Here is a 17,191-nt window from a genome sequence, read left to right on the forward strand (position 1 = left end):
GTGTGACCAAATTCTTACCAACATGGCTACACTTGCTGTGTCAGAGCTATCATTATTTTAGCTGAATTACGTATATACATACAACTGATGGTTGCCACATGATGTCACTGTAATAACATAAAACTGCCGACATCAGACCGTTGACGAATGGAACATGTTACAAACAGGGACAGTAAATTGACTTGGATTACTATTACTTGGCACAGCATGTTGGAAGTACGGAGACCTCTTATATTACATTCCATCATTTGATGGGAACGGTTTTATAGCCACTTTGCATAGTAGTTCATATTCCAGAAACAAATTTCCAGTTACCTTGGCATTTCATGTACACATAAAGAGGCCATAAAACTGTTCTCATCAAACCATGGCGCAGTAATACAAATCTCTGCTGTTCCAACATGTTGTACCAAGTGTTATTAATCAGGTTGAGAAACATACATGTTCGATTTAGAAAAGTTTCCCTCCGGATTAGGACAGAAGGCAGATCGGTAAGTAATATTCATGCGCTGTACTCTGACGTCACACACAAAGCTTCTTTTCAAAGAGGATTTTCCACGACAATACGTTCTCATTATGTTTGATCACTCTTCACCTTTCTGTCCCATTGTCAATGCAGTAAGACAACTCTCTGGCTATAATCTCGAAGGCGAATGTCATCCATGCGTGCATGGCGAAATGTGAAGATTAGTTGAAAAACTGCAAAGTAGATACAATCTATAGCGCTGATGTATACACATAGATAACCAGGATAAGAACAGCTGCATTCATATATTAGTTTTATCGCTAGAGTTCTGGATTTGACGAAGGTTGCCTATAAAAGTACCCTTTCATTTGTTCGTGTATCAGCCAGCCCGTCTGTCTGTGTCTGCCCGTTTGTCTGTTTGTCTGTCTGTCTGTCTGTCTGTCTGTCTGTCTGTCTGTCTGTCTGTCTGTCTGTCTGTTTGTCTACCTACTTGCGAGAGTAAGGAATTTAATTTATCAAACACATTGGCAGAATCACGACTATAATGACTGATTACATTTGTATATCTACAGTAAAAGCCCAGTATTGCTTTGACATTTCAAAGACAGGACGACGAGCAACAGGTGTTTTTTATGAACAATGTAAACCTCAATGTAAAACCAATTGCGTAAATTGTAATATATTAAACAGTATTTATGTTTTCGTATATTACACACACACACACACACACACACACACACACATATATATATATATATATATATATATATATATATATATATATATATATATATATATATATATTATATATATATATAACACATTTATTTATTTTCTATATAGCCCATTCTATTACAAAACATATTGACTCAAAAGCGCTAAATGATAATTACAAAAATTAAAAGCATTGGGAAATAAAATAAAAGGAAATACATGTATACTTAAACTTGTACAACTCGTATATATATATATATATATATATATATATCAAAATATTTTTGTTGAAGGAAATACACTCACGTAGTTTACATACAGAAATACGAGCCATAGTCATATGATACGGAAAGCATACTGATAATAATTAATAATTCAAAGCATATTGGGAGTAGATGTCAGTAACGTGTATTTCATGTACGTTAAAAGGTATATTCTACCCAATTGCAATTAGTTGAAGGCACCACGGTTAATGTCATCAACATTATAATGAACTATCTCCTCGTTTCCTTTGCACTAAGGACATCGTATAGTATATCAGGTATATCATTGTATTATGAATCATTTACTGTGCAGACGACGGAGGTCACGGGTCTCATGATGTATATATACAAAGTATCTACGTGTCAATATCCAGGAAAGAGGGTGGGTGGGGGTGGGGTGGGAGGACTCGCGTTGAATTTTAGCCACTTTTGATTGCCTTTACTGTATAGGTGTACTGAACGTAATGCCGCAGGACCATTACGTCACGATCACGTCTCTTCTTGAGAATGATACAAAGTAGTTGATTGATTGATTGATTGGTCACGTGATGACGTCATGACTCGTTCGTTAGTGTGCGATAACACGAACCACACGAATGGTTGAATGTAGAAGTTAGGTCAACGAGCACTTTCTCAATGTGCTCCTAACACGACAATTCGCAACAACAACAACGACGACGGCGGCGGCGATGACGACGACGAAGAAGAAGAAGACGACATTAAGAACAGCAATCATACCAATACAATATCCATAACATCGTCAAAAAGCCAACAGCAAAGGAAATACAAAACTCTCAAAACGACGTCTGAATTCAATAGATATTCAACGGAGGTGTAGAAACAGTCCTTCCTACCTCCATTGATATTCTAAGGCGCTGAGTACGTGAATTCTAATTTTATGACATGGCATGGGTTCTACTATTATATCAAAGGAACTTTTCACGATAAACAAGTACAAAAGTCACATAATCCAGACCGGGTCTTTAAGAAAAATCTCTCTTATTAAAATAAGTTTGATAAAATTCATTACTGTATGTAATTCAGTCTTAGCATGGAGGTATAATGATAACTCCATGGTCTTAGATACATAGTTGAGCTTGAATAGGTGAGTCGTTCCAAATCTGCACATTGTATAAGTCTGCATAGACTAGATTCACCAAATTACCATATACTAGCTAAAAATAGATGTCGTCGCCTTGTGACGTGTTTGTTATTCTGTCGTCTAATTACTCACCGTGGCATTATTGTACCATTGATCGAAGAAATCATTAAAGTCAAAGCCCTAACCCTTTGACTCGTACTAATTGAATCTGGCAGTCAATTGTTCTATATTTGTTATACAGGTTTTTGTTATGCTAAGGTTGTAACAACTGTAACTCGGAAGTTTTATAGTTAGGCCACAGACCTGTCTGTGGTTAGGCATCGACCAAACAAAACTGCACCTGTTGAAGGAACGCTGTTACATATCACATTAAAAGTAGTGTTTTAGGTGCCAAAAAAGCAAAAAAATAAAGAATCACATTCTGGAAGTTGCTGTGAACATTTGCGAATACAGCCTAAATTAGAACTATGCTATTGAAAGACGGTAAGTACAATACATGCAATACAGCATATGACGTTCGTTTTCATGCATGCTAATCACCGGGACTAAACATTTAACCCGGGCGACTGTTATTTTGTTTGCTTGTTTGTTAAATAGGCGGTATCTAGCATACCCTTATTTGCATTAGCTCCTAATATTAACAGTTTTCCCTCGAGGCGTACGGGTAAACTTACCAAAAAAGAATAACGGTTTATCGGTTGTACGGTTAAGGGAAAACACTCTATAGAACGTTTGACTCTAAACTAGCTAGAGAATGCACGGTGTAGATTGTTTGTCCCGCCGAGTGGTTGTTATAACAACGAATGTTTCTAGATAATTTTATACTTATATTTACAAAACATGGTGATGTTTTTCGTATTCGCCCAGACAAGTAAGAAGACTTGTCTGTGGTATTCACGAACATTCAATGTAGTGAACTGTTACAAATGTCGTTCTTACAGTTTTTTTCTGAACAAAAGGTGATCATTCAATTACGTAAGTAAGTGACCTCATTGCAGATGTGATTGCCAATGATGTTTTTGTCATGTGATAATATGCAATTACAGAGAGAACGTAACATTCATTGAATACCATCACCATCCACATCCTCCTCGTGGATTCGAAATGTGTCCGAAACTACAATGTCACCAGCTACACGTGACCTCAACAGCCACCAATGACCTAAGCTCATACAGCAACCACCACCACCACCACCACCACCAAACATAAACAACAATAACAATGGCGTCAACAATGTTTCTTTTGAACAGTAAACACATATCTATCAATTCACATTGCTCAAATACTGAACTGTCAGTAAAAGAAATCGCCGATAGTACTACAGAACCAGAGTGGCTTTAGCTTCAATTATATAGCATACTGATTGTTACATCTTACACAAAATATTCTTTGTTACAAATTAATAAAACAAAACACAGACACCGGTAGTAGTACAGAGGGATATAAAATAATACATTTTTATCTCAGTCACTGTGTACACAGATAAGCATAGCTGAGGTGGGAAACATGGGTGATTTAAACACAAAACTGTTTCTTTGCATTCACAATGTGATAAAATGTAACATTTTTATGCGCGCGCTATCAGTGGAAGTATTTAATTTGTTTGTGTAATCTGCGTCTAACAAGTTGTACGAGATGTGACAAACATCCTGTCGCTTAATTGAAACTCTATGGTCTTTCTAGTTTGGTAGTACAATATCGGAATTAAAATCAACCACCTGTTTGATCTCTGCCATTAGACTACAGAAAGATTGAACAAAATACGCCTACATGATGTATCGCCGTTATTCAATCAGATATTAATGTCACTGTAAATTCGCATATACCACATAAGGCGGTTATGCAAATCGAAATACGAATTATAACCTTTCCTTGTGTGCGGCGGGTTGGCAGTTATATCTAGTGACGCCAGAGTCATACGCGGGAGTTTAGTCGTTGTAGTTTGTACTGTTAATTATAACTATACCGAGGTAGAGTTTGTCAGCTGTCAAACAAATTGACAATATATATTTAAGTCAGCAGAATTAGAAATAAGCTGCCTTTATTTCAAGGATTTTTACTTTTTCATGTCTAGTGATATGAATTATTGATAATGTGTGCTTAGAATGTTAAACACTTTATTGAATGTACAGGCAACCTAATCCCCTTGAAAGTGTATATACATATCTTGGGATATTCACATCCCTATAAAAGTATGTAGCTCGTTAAAGCTGACAATATTTGCGCTTTCCCGCCTTCGGTGAATTTACGGGAAATACATTTCTGAAAGATTGCTGACGTTATTTAGATTAGCCGAATAAAAATCCGGTTAGTATGCAAATAAGGTGTACGATTGATTGTTGCAGTACATGAACTTTGATAGTTCAAAAGGTAAGGAGAGGAGAGGAAGGGGGGTAATTAAGTCGAGGTAATGAAAACTAGAAAATTTCTAGACTATGTTGTTTTATAAAGTACAATAGATACTACACCTGTATAGTATTAAATGTAGAGACAAATATGTATTGTGCGATGTGCAAATATGTCAATAGTGTACCCTTCATTAGGTTTAATTGGGTGTACAATACAAAAAGCATGCCATATGTTATCACCTTTCAAATGCTGACGTGATAAAATAAATTAAAGCTTTATAAATGTGTTGATGTCATCCCCATGGTTACCATAATTAACGGCGAATGGAAGCTTCATCACTTGGCAGACCGTAACAAGACCCGCGAGGTAGGCCTAGATGTTTAGAGGTTGCAAATTCACATGGTATGACCGAGGGAAAATTGTCTGATGAGAATATCAAAATGGTTGCATAAGAAAATTACATCCTTGCAATGGAATTGGCGACCACTTTAATTTTATATTCGTCGACTAGGAATTGGGTTGTCAAGTTGCACATGCCAGTCACAACCCGAGCAGTGTATGCTCAATTTGATGAATATTGCAGGTTTTTATATGCGTTTAGATAACTAGAGGTCAGGCTTTCAAAAGCGTAGCACTTTACATAATTAAAATGATAATATCTAATTAGAGCATTATACTCTTAGTACGTGGGTATTTTACATTTTGTCATTGTCAGTCCAAATGGTGTGTTTGAAAATGATACCCTCTAAGCTAGCTGTGGCCGCGATAGGTGATTTTTCCGCTTGGTGATTCGACTAAACCATTTATATTTGGTTTCCATTGATGGGCAATTTCTAAATCAAACGAAACGAGTCGGAATAAATTAACCAACGTTTACCGCATGGCGACAACTCGCATGATCGATAGAATGTATCGATTCCATGCATCCATGGGATATTATAAATGTATATGCTAAGCCATAGTGCTGACTCATAGTTTGTATTCTCCTTATCACTAGCGATAAATATCATTTGCCTTTGAAACACATACCTTTAAGTTGCAAGGTGGATTACGGTTGAATATCCTCGATAATTATGAACATTTTTTACCGCCAAATTATTGGAATAGTCATTATTTGTTTCTGTAAAAATAAATTGCCCAATTTCCCCTAATTTTAGACTGAATACAGGGGAATATATGTCGTCGGTGACATTTTGTCAAAATTTTGGTTTGTGGATATTTCCATTCGCAAAAAATAGCAAACAGTTGCCTGTGAATCGTCGCGTCTGCAGTGTTTTTGAAATGGCTTACAGCATAGAGCTTGCTTGGCACCTCAGTGATTGACATCCAGGAAATCAGAAATTCTATACTCAGGTTTTTAGAAAGTTATCTGGTTTTAATTGGTCAACTGTACATAGTGATAGTTTAACGTTTGTGAAATTGTTTGTTCGTTCATTTGAAGATGTTTTTGGGAAAACAACTTGATTTTTAGAGACTTGATTAAGCATTTAAATTATTATACCAAATATGATTTCGTTCAATAGTACATGATGATGTATGTTGTCGGATGTTTGGTGAAAGAGAATTTTTTAATTTCCTCCTAATTACGTTCTATTCTCTCCCTTACTTTCATTTTATCAGACTGAGTATATATATGAACTTTTTTTCTCAAATAAAAGCAAATAATAATAATTAGTGAATTATTAATTTGACTTACCTGGACGGCCATATATTTGGTGTTTGCTGACGCTAGCAGTCCCACCATCAGACTATGTCCCATCGTACACACAGCACTCAGCAGTAGCACAAAGAGAAGTCTTAAAGGCATCATCACGTACGAAGCATAGATAAAAAACACCACCCAGCCAGCTCCATCGCTGGGGGTAAGGGGGTCGTAATGCAACCCAAGGTGTACAAGCAGTTGTCCGCAAAGCAAAATCCAAATCACAAAGGGCATTACATTAGCCAATGCCCACTCAGAGACGAGACGGAATTTACACAGTACAAAAAGAATAAGGTTCGTCAAGACAGCGATTCCCATGATTGAAATTTCAGTTAATTTAGAGTCATCGTACTTGGCAACATACAAAATAATGACGCATACATCGAATAGGAATGCAAACAGTAGTAACACCGGTAGCATATCGAACTTTTGTCGTGTGAAATATGCTCGGTACGTCTCTTCCATCGATGACGTAGCGAAGCGAAACCGGAGACACGACGGCACACATGCATCGTAGCACCCACCATCGGAGAAGTCAACATCGTTACTTTGACCGCCCGTCTCCGTGTCCAAAACTGTTTTGTCCTCCGTGCGGCCATTGTGGCCAGTCTCATAATCTCTGGCCTTGCCGTTAGTTTCTTTCATTTCTGTATCAAGTGTTTAGTCGGGAAACTACGTAACCGATTAATTTCGAAGTGTGATTGTCGTACACAAGTCCTATTCAATTCTCAATGCAGTTACATCTTGTGGGGAGACAATACACACCCTCGTCAAATACCCCAATAGTTTGTCCAATTTAAATCGCTAAATTCTTCCGAACATAATCTAACTTGAAATTAACACCACGGCACAGTTGTTTACACACGCTCGGAGGAGGCTATTCAGAAACCGTTTGCAAACATTTACACACGGTAGCCGAAAAAAAAAACCTGTACTCTACTTTGAAACGAACCAATATTATTCCGTTTCACAAACGAGATAATACCCAAGTGTGCATACACGTACGAAAACAACACTTGTATTGTGTCAATTTTTCCACAGGGACGAGAAATACCACCCGTTCTTCGGATAATTAAAATTCGGTGACCATATTCCAGGTGCAGAGATTCAACCTATCCCATCACATAGTTTATTATTTCAAACACGAGTCCTCCCTGGTGGATGACAAATCTACGTTCGTCGCAGTGCAGTACTTTCACTGGGTTTGTTACGAATCAAAAACCGATAACGATCACAACCACGTTGTACGGTTTCAGATCGTCTTCTTCTTCTTTTTTTATCGGAAGTCAATTTCGTCTTCTTAAAAATATTCCTCTACAAGCACTCGGATTATCCTGATGGATTTCGTGGGTGTTTTTTTTTTTTAGATATTATCCAAGTCAGCTATCTGTGTGTTCAGTTTATCAATTCCGATGACAATAAAGTAGAATGTTGTGTAATTTCACGGTGCTCAAGTTTGCTATATCCACTTTTGCATAAGTGCGTTCGTTGTTACAACCTGTGGAAATGAGAAGAGGGAGAATAAGGGGCATACGCCCATTACATGTATTAGTATGGGATGCTGACAACCGTATGATGCATTCAACGCTAATTGCGACTCAGAATAACATTACAGTGTGTGTGTATGCGATTCAATTTCACCAAGTGCTGGGCATTCACACGGACCGTACATTTGTGGTGGAGTCCATACCGAATAACCTTAGGCAGCGTATGTCCTCTTTCCGTACGTATATGATGTTCCGATGACTACGATAGTATTCAAAAGATTCACATTTGTTCAATGATGTCGTCCCGTTTTCGTCGATATGCTGTGTAATTCAACTCAGTGTGTATACGTACCAGCTGTAATATTCAAACCGTCTAGTTACACGAACGCTACCCAACGCTTTCGCACACCTCTGTCGCTATGCATCAATAGACTCCAATGACGTCACACCTCAGCTTTGGAAGCAACCATTCTATACACGGGTAATCAAAGGCATTATAAGTGGGGAGAAAGATGGTTGACACTTTAACATTCCTCTCTATTTTTCATTTTTTACAATTTATTTTTTCATGGGGGGGGGGGGGTAATTTTTACTCTAAGAATTACCATTCTATCATATCATGTCGTTAGCAACCAGACGTCTGAAAAAAACATGGCGGTAAATAAATGTGGTCCTGTGTAGACACACGCGTTTGTTCTATGGTGTACACTTCACGGTGAGTGAAGATAAAGAAAGGTCCACTATACGTACGCAAATTCAACTAATGTTCTCATCTCGATCTGTTTTGAAATCCATCTGAAAATACGGATGGGCCTGTCGTGTCAATCGTTCGATACCGTAAGAGTATATTGTTACATAATTTTGACTTTATTTAGACTTTACCCGCCTCTGTCTGTGTCTCATTATCTCTCTGTCTCCGTCTGTCTGTCTGTCAAGTCTGTCTCTCTCTGACTGACTGACTGACTGACTGACTGACTGACTGACTGTCTGTCTGTCTGTCTGTCTGTCTGTCTGTCTGTCTGTCTGTCTGTCTGTTTGTATGTCTGTCTCTCTCTATCTATCTCTCTCTCGACACAAGTTATTCTTGAAGCAAAACGCCAATTCATTGTGTATTTTTGTGATTTTATCAAAGTATATTTGAGTCAAGTAATGACACCATCGCAGTCTTCGCCCCAGGACTGATAGGAACGTGTATGTTATATTCAAGTACTTTTTGCTATTGATCGACGCAAAACGAATTTTTTACAACAACATAACAGTATGGTAGCATTGTGTCGCCGATTTTTGAAGCCTGGGTGGAAATCTTTACATATAACTGTCTGTCGTGGCATTCCATGTTATAGAGGGCGCTATCATACTTGATTATAGAACACGACTTGTGTAGACAACGAGGCTTAGAGCATAAACAATGAAATTCCCTAACCGATGTATTTAAACCTACTCTGGAATTGCAGTACAAGTTCAAGTTCAAGTGTGAAAAAAAAAAGTTGCGTGGTAGATCTAAAAAGTTAGTCCAGGACAAAAGAATGGATGGGCCCATGTAATCCTTATGGTGCCATTGATAATATATGGGATTGAACCAGCCATACATAACAAAGAAAGCTAGCTGGGTGCATCGTCATTTGCTAAGGTCAAAGATCAACATGAGATGCAAAACAAACACAAGTCTACGAGGATCAAAGACACTTCACTGTCAGGTTACTCTAAATCCCTTCTGCGAAGGCTTGTCCATTAAAATCGATATTTGACAGTTTCAACTTTTGTTTCAATGTTTGTCAAGTTTTGTCCCGTTTGTACGAGTCTTTGAGTACTGGTCTGTCTCAAACAATAACAACAACTTCATAATATGCAAATATGACTACCTGTACTCCGATATACATTGTATATACACACTAGACCCTTAGGACAGCGCTTTAGGCAAGTGTTTGTTATTTCTATTACCCTTTGCCTTCAAGGACTGAACTTAAAAACAACATTTCGCTGTATTTACTTTTCTTTTCTATTCGTTCCCTTTTGAACGGAATTACGTGTTGCAACTTGCAAGTAAGTAGTCTAGCTGCTAGACCTCGGGTGTTCTGCCGATACAATACGACACACGTACGACCGAACATCGCTATCGGGGATGGAACATCCGAGTTCCTGCGAACGTCGTTCGCTTATCGTATCGGAAGAAAGCCCGAACGTCTAGCAGCAAGACTAGCAAATATGCTGAAGAACAACTTAACTTGAATCCGATGATAAATTTTGTAAACTTCGTAAACTTGTGTGCGAGTAATTACATATCAAGTATTAACACATGTGTCGTGAAGGCTGTATAACCCCCCCCCCCCCGGTACCACTGGCCAGGTCTGGTAGAGGTGTGGGGGCGAATGCTGCCAACCCCAGACCCCATTTTGACCAAAAACAAATACCCCATTTTAGACGAATCAAGTTTTAAGAAAACCCCATTTTAGACCAAAATAAATAATCACCGATATGAAAATATGTCAACCTGCGAAGTAGCCGAGGAAATTCCGAGGAAAATTCCCGGAAATTCCGAACTGGACGAGAATTGATTATGTGTGGTTCCTTGACCCCATTTTAGACCAAACAAAATCGAAACTTGTGTAGAGTGAATCATTTTAGACTCCTTATCTCTAAAAAAAAATACAAAAAAATACCTAATCTTAAATTAGACCAAAGGGCGAAAAAGCCACCCCAAATGGCGGCATTATCTTATGATTACCAAGGGAGCAGTTATACCAACAGTTTGCTTTGTCTCTTATCTTCTGGGAGATTATATATCACATCGAATAAACCCTCGTACTCAGCCATGCACAGATTAATATATAGTCAGTATATGCTTAGGTATGTAGGATACTACAAGACTAGTACAATTTAATATATGCAGCGAAAATTACCCGCCCCCTCCCCCAACATAAATAAATAAATAAATAAATAAATAAATAAATAAATAAATAAATAAATAAATAAATAAATAAATAAATACATACATACATACATAATAAAAAATAAATAATGAATACATACATACATACATACATACACACACACACATACATACATACATACATACATACATACATACATACATACATACATGCAAACATACATACATACATACATACATACATACATACATACATACATACATACATACATACATACATACATACATACATACATACAGACATACACACATACACACATAACATACACACATAACATACATACATACATACATACATACATACATACATACATACATACATACATACATACATACATACATACATACAGACATACACACATAACATACACACATAACATACATACATACATACATACATACATACATACATACATACATACATACATACATACATACATACATACACACACAAATATATATATATGGACGTCACCTCGCTTGAATTATATATATATATATATATATATATATATATATATATTTGTTATAAAAAATTTAAAACTAAAAACCCCGTAAATTCTTAGCTTATGACCCCGTGATATCATATAAAAGCAGCTTCAACAATAATAACACTCGACCACAACACAGTTTAATTTAGAAGACGATGCTAAAAATCATTCGCGACCTTTTGTGTACGTCATACCTGACTTGAGCCGTTCGTTACTCTGGGCAACAACAAAAAAAGATGAAAACAAAAATTGTTGAATGTGACGTCCATAAATGTCAATGCCATGTGTTGCCTAAAAGTGTACATTTGTGATTGATGTGTAATTTGCCATTTTTATCCCCATCCCCATTCTTAGTCTTTAGAAAGTCACTGCCAAACGGTACCTTGCTTGAATTATCATTACATAAATACCGCCATATTAAGCTGAAAGCACTCACACACATAATGATATGACAGTGATGTCGTCAAATTATAATTGTTCGTCCGAGATACTTCGTTCGACGTTTCGTCAATGACTGCTGTTAGTGTCCTTGCAATAATTTTGACGACAATGAACCGTGTACGCATAGAAAGCCACGGAGGTATAAAATTATCAGATCAAAAGGTACATAAATTGAAGCTATAGAAAATGAAACCTTCTAAATCATAGGCGGAAGTCAGTAGTTATAATTCTATAATGACGAGATCCAATTTATCGTCTGCCGTGAACGCATGTCGCACAATTATATATATATATATATATATATATATATATATATATATATATATATATATATATATATATATATATATATATATATATATATATATATATATATATATATATATAAACACATTAAATTTCTATATATAATTATTAAATCACTTTAAATTTCTATATATAACCAAGGGAATTGGACATTTTTATTACATATTATCACTACAATGGTTACGTTAGGGACTTCCAGACGGTTAGGAATCAAAGAGAAGGACTTTTATATCAAAATAAAACCACACTCCTATTCAATCGTGTTAGGAAACGAGATCCGTATAGACTAGACGATTTGGCTTGTAAGTTACGATGCGGAGTGTGAACTAGATAAATACATAACACTAAAATTGAAGAAGAAGAACTGAATAAATCATACTAATTTCAGCTCTGATGAACAAAAATGTTACTTGATATCACTTTTTTTTGCTAAATGTTAGTGAAAACTAAATCTAGTTGGTTGCTAGGGAAACAGGTAAATAATAAGCAATAATATTAATGAAGTGACAAGTAATTGTGAATTTGAAAGTTTCACTGACAGTGAAGTAACCATGCCAACGAATAGTCACCAGTAACGTAACGGAAAAGTCACTCGATACATATTTATTGACACTTTAATTGTAACGAAAACTCCAGCCGAAACACTCACATATGACAACAAATGAAAAAAAAAATGTAATAAAATAAAATGAAAAATCTACCTATCCCACGTATTCTAAAATTGAGAGTAGGGCCTTATTGTACTTTATGAGAAGCTGTTACAAACTGAATGGCAGAGATGTCTGTAGAATTGAATAAGGGTGTAATGTGCAGCCGCATGGTAGAATCAATGACGCATTTGTCTATGAAATTGGACATTTAGTGTACAATCGGGTGAAATTGTCGTTATTATTCACATCCGTTTCTATGGAAACTAATAGCTTGCGTATTGACGGAATTGAAATCTGGGGTTAAGATGGTGGTGTGCAATTTAAGACAGAACAGATTTTTCCTTGAATTAATTTGCTAAGTGATTTAGTAACATAGTCAATATCGTCGCAAACGCGAATGACCTTTTTACGGCAATAGTTGAATGTCCATCTGTTACGGCAGGCTCGCGAAATGCATGGATACAGGTATATCCATTAGATAAATACCACACAGCTAAACACAAATATGGCGCCCGATGTACACATTCTTATCAATCTCCGTCTAGAGGCAGGATTCTGTCAAATGACGTACAAGTGACGTATACGCAATTGTTACAGTAATCTAATCTACTGGATTTGAAATTGAAATGGAAGCTACATTGTACGTACTAGAAAGTGAACATGACCCGATTTTAAAGATATGCTCACAAAACATTGATATTCTTTGATTGCCATGGCAACATAAGTTTTTAGCAATAAATATTCACCAATTTGGATTTATTCGAAATTAAAATAATTCAGTCTATGATACCAGCGTTCTTACAAATAAACGTGACGTCAAATATGCTATTAAAACTTTCATGGTAAATGCATGCGAAAGAAATATTCAATTATTCTAAGACTTGAGGAAGACCTCACAGCTGTTTGATACAACCCTTAACACTAGAGTAAAGTAATTCCTCTACATGTCACACATGTAAAGAGTTCATATGAAGTGTAAAAGTTTAAGGTCAATTTGTAAAACAGTGTTTTCTGCTAACTAACAACAGACTACTATGGTGAATGATACAACCTGTGAAAGAACTCTAGTCTGTTTGCTTGCTTGTTGTAATCAGGAAAGACGGAGTCAGGGTTTGAGCAAAGACATACAATGTAGTTAGTTATCAAAATATAAACACCACACCCAGACCCAATGACTCTGTTTACTGATAGAGTGCTACACATTACATGTAAAACATTGGACGACTGTTATAGTTACAGTACAACTTCCAAAGATATACTAGTAAGTAAAGAAACTTATAAAAAGCACCGCATGTGAACCTATACCATAGGCACCCGCTGTTGTTTTTGTATCAGACGTATTGTTGTTTTTAACTAACTAACTTTGTCTTTGCCTGAAGTCTTTCCTTGGCTCACTTTATTCAGGCAAACACACCACGGTTTTTTTCTTGGGTTGTAGCTGTAACTGTATCACCCCAATATGTAATAATCAACCCAATATGTAATACTAACCCAATATGTAATAACGCCTTAACCCAATATGTAATACTAACCCAATATGTAATAACACCTTAACCCAATATGTAATACTAACCCAATATGTAATAACACCTTAACCCAATATGTAATACTAACCCAATATGTAATAACGCCTTAACCCAATATGTAATACTAACCCAATATGTAATAACATCTTAACCCAATATGTAATAAACCTAAACCAATATGTTTTATCACTTAACACAGTATGTTTCACTAACCCAATATGTAATAATACCTTATACTAGTATGAAATACTAACCCAATATGTTTTGACACTTAAGTCAATTTATTTCACTAACCCAATATGTAATAACACCTTAACCCAATATGTAATACTAACCCAATATGTAATAACACCTTAACCCAATATGTAATACTAACCCAATATGTAATAACGCCTTAACCCAATATGTAATACTAACCCAATATGTAATACTAACCTAATATGTAATAACACCTTAACCCAATATGTAATAACACCTTAACCCAATATGTAATACTAACCCAATATGTAATAACATCTTAACCCAATATGTAATAAACCTAAACCAATATGTTTTATCACTTAACACAATATGTTTCACTAACCCAATATGTAATAATACCTTATACTAGTATGAAATACTAACCCGATATGTTTTGACACTTAAGTCAATTTATTTCACTAACCCAATATGTAATAACATCTTAACCCAATATGTAATACTAACCCAATATGTAATAACGCCTTAACCCAATATGTAATACTAACCCAATATGTAATAACACCTTAACCCAATATGTAATACTAACCCAATATGTAATAACGCCTTAACCCAATATGTAATACTAACCCAATATGTAATAACATCTTAACCCAATATGTAATAAACCTAAACCAATATGTTTTATCACTTAACACAGTATGTTTCACTAACCCAATATGTAATAATACCTTATACTAGTATGAAATACTAACCCAATATGTTTTGACACTTAAGTCAATTTATTTCACTAACCCAATATGTAATAACACCTTAACCCAATATGTAATACTAACCCAATATGTAATAACACCTTAACCCAATATGTAATACTAACCCAATATGTAATAACGCCTTAACCCAATATGTAATACTAACCCAATATGTAATAACATCTTAACCCAATATGTAATAAACCTAAACCAATATGTTTTATCACTTAACACAGTATGTTTCACTAACCCAATATGTAATAATACCTTATACTAGTATGAAATACTAACCCAATATGTTTTGACACTTAAGTCAATTTATTTCACTAACCCAATATGTAATAACACCTTAACCCAATATGTAATACTAACCCAATATGTAATAACACCTTAACCCAATATGTAATACTAACCCAATATGTAATAACGCCTTAACCCAATATGTAATACTAACCCAATATGTAATAACATCTTAACCCAATATGTAATAAACCTAAACCAATATGTTTTATCACTTAACACAGTATGTTTCACTAACCCAATATGTAATAATACCTTATGCTAGTATGAAATACTAACCCAATATGTTTTGACACTTAAATCAATTTATTTCACTAACCCAATATGTAATAACACCTTAACCCAATATGTAATACTAACCCAATATGTAATAACACCTTAACCCAATATGTAATACTAACCCAATATGTAATAACGCCTTAACCCAATATGTAATACTAACCCAATATGTAATAACGCCTTAACCCAATATGTAATACTAACCCAACATGTAATAACACCTTAACCCAATATGTAATACTAACCCAATATGTAATAACGCCTTAACCCAATATGTAATACTAACCCAATATGTAATAACATCTTAACCCAATATGTAATAAACCTAAACCAATATGTTTTATCACTTAACACAGTATGTTTCACTAACCCAATATGTAATAATACCTTATACTAGTATGAAATACTAACCCAATATGTTTTGACACTTAAATCAATTTATTTCACTAACCCAATATGTAATAACACCTTAACCCAATATGTAATACTAACCCAATATGTAATAACACCTTAACCCAATATGTAATACTAACCCAATATGTAATAACGCCTTAACCCAATATGTAATACTAACCCAATATGTAATAACACCCTAACCCAATATGTAATACTAACCCAATATGTAATAACACCTTAACCCAATATGTAATACTAACCCAATATGTAATAACACCTTAACCCAATATGTAATACTAACCCAATATGTAATAACACGTTAACCCAATATGTAATACTAACCCAATATGTAATAACACCTTAACCCAATATGTAATACTAACCCAATATGTAATAACGCCTTAACCCAATATGTAATACTAACCCAATATGTAATAACACCCTAACCCAATATGTAATACTAACCCAATATGTAATAACACCTTAACCCAATATGTAATACTAACTCAATATGTAATAACATGTTAACCCGATATGTAATAAACCTAAACCAATATGTTTTAACACTTAACTCAATATATTTCACTAACCCAATATGTAATAACACCTTAAACTAGTATGAAATACTAACCCAATATGTAATAACATGTTAACCCGATATGTAATAAACCTAAACCAATATGTTTTAACACTTAACTCAATATATTTCACTAACCCAATATGTAATAACGCTCTAACCCAATACGTAATTACACTCATTACGTGATAGTATACCATGTCGGAACCATACTTAAAAAGGTGACTTGACCTGAACTAAGA

The 17,191-nt window shown here is 35.3% G+C and overlaps 1 protein-coding gene across 1 annotated transcript in view; it reads right to left on the minus strand.

Annotated features, from left to right (window-relative positions):
- The window catches only part of LOC144444311 (adenylate cyclase type 3-like), a 50,797-nt gene extending 43,556 nt beyond the window's left edge, over positions 1 to 7,241 (minus strand). The window contains exon 1 of the mRNA XM_078133725.1: positions 6,591 to 7,241. Coding sequence (XP_077989851.1) covers positions 6,591 to 7,241 — 651 coding nt within the window. The remainder of the gene's footprint in view (positions 1 to 6,590) is intronic.
- Between the last annotated feature and the right edge of the window lie 9,950 nt (positions 7,242 to 17,191).

The sequence above is a fragment of the Glandiceps talaboti genome, chromosome 13, assembly GCF_964340395.1.
Source record: "Glandiceps talaboti chromosome 13, keGlaTala1.1, whole genome shotgun sequence".
Classification (NCBI taxonomy): domain Eukaryota; kingdom Metazoa; phylum Hemichordata; class Enteropneusta; family Spengelidae; genus Glandiceps; species Glandiceps talaboti.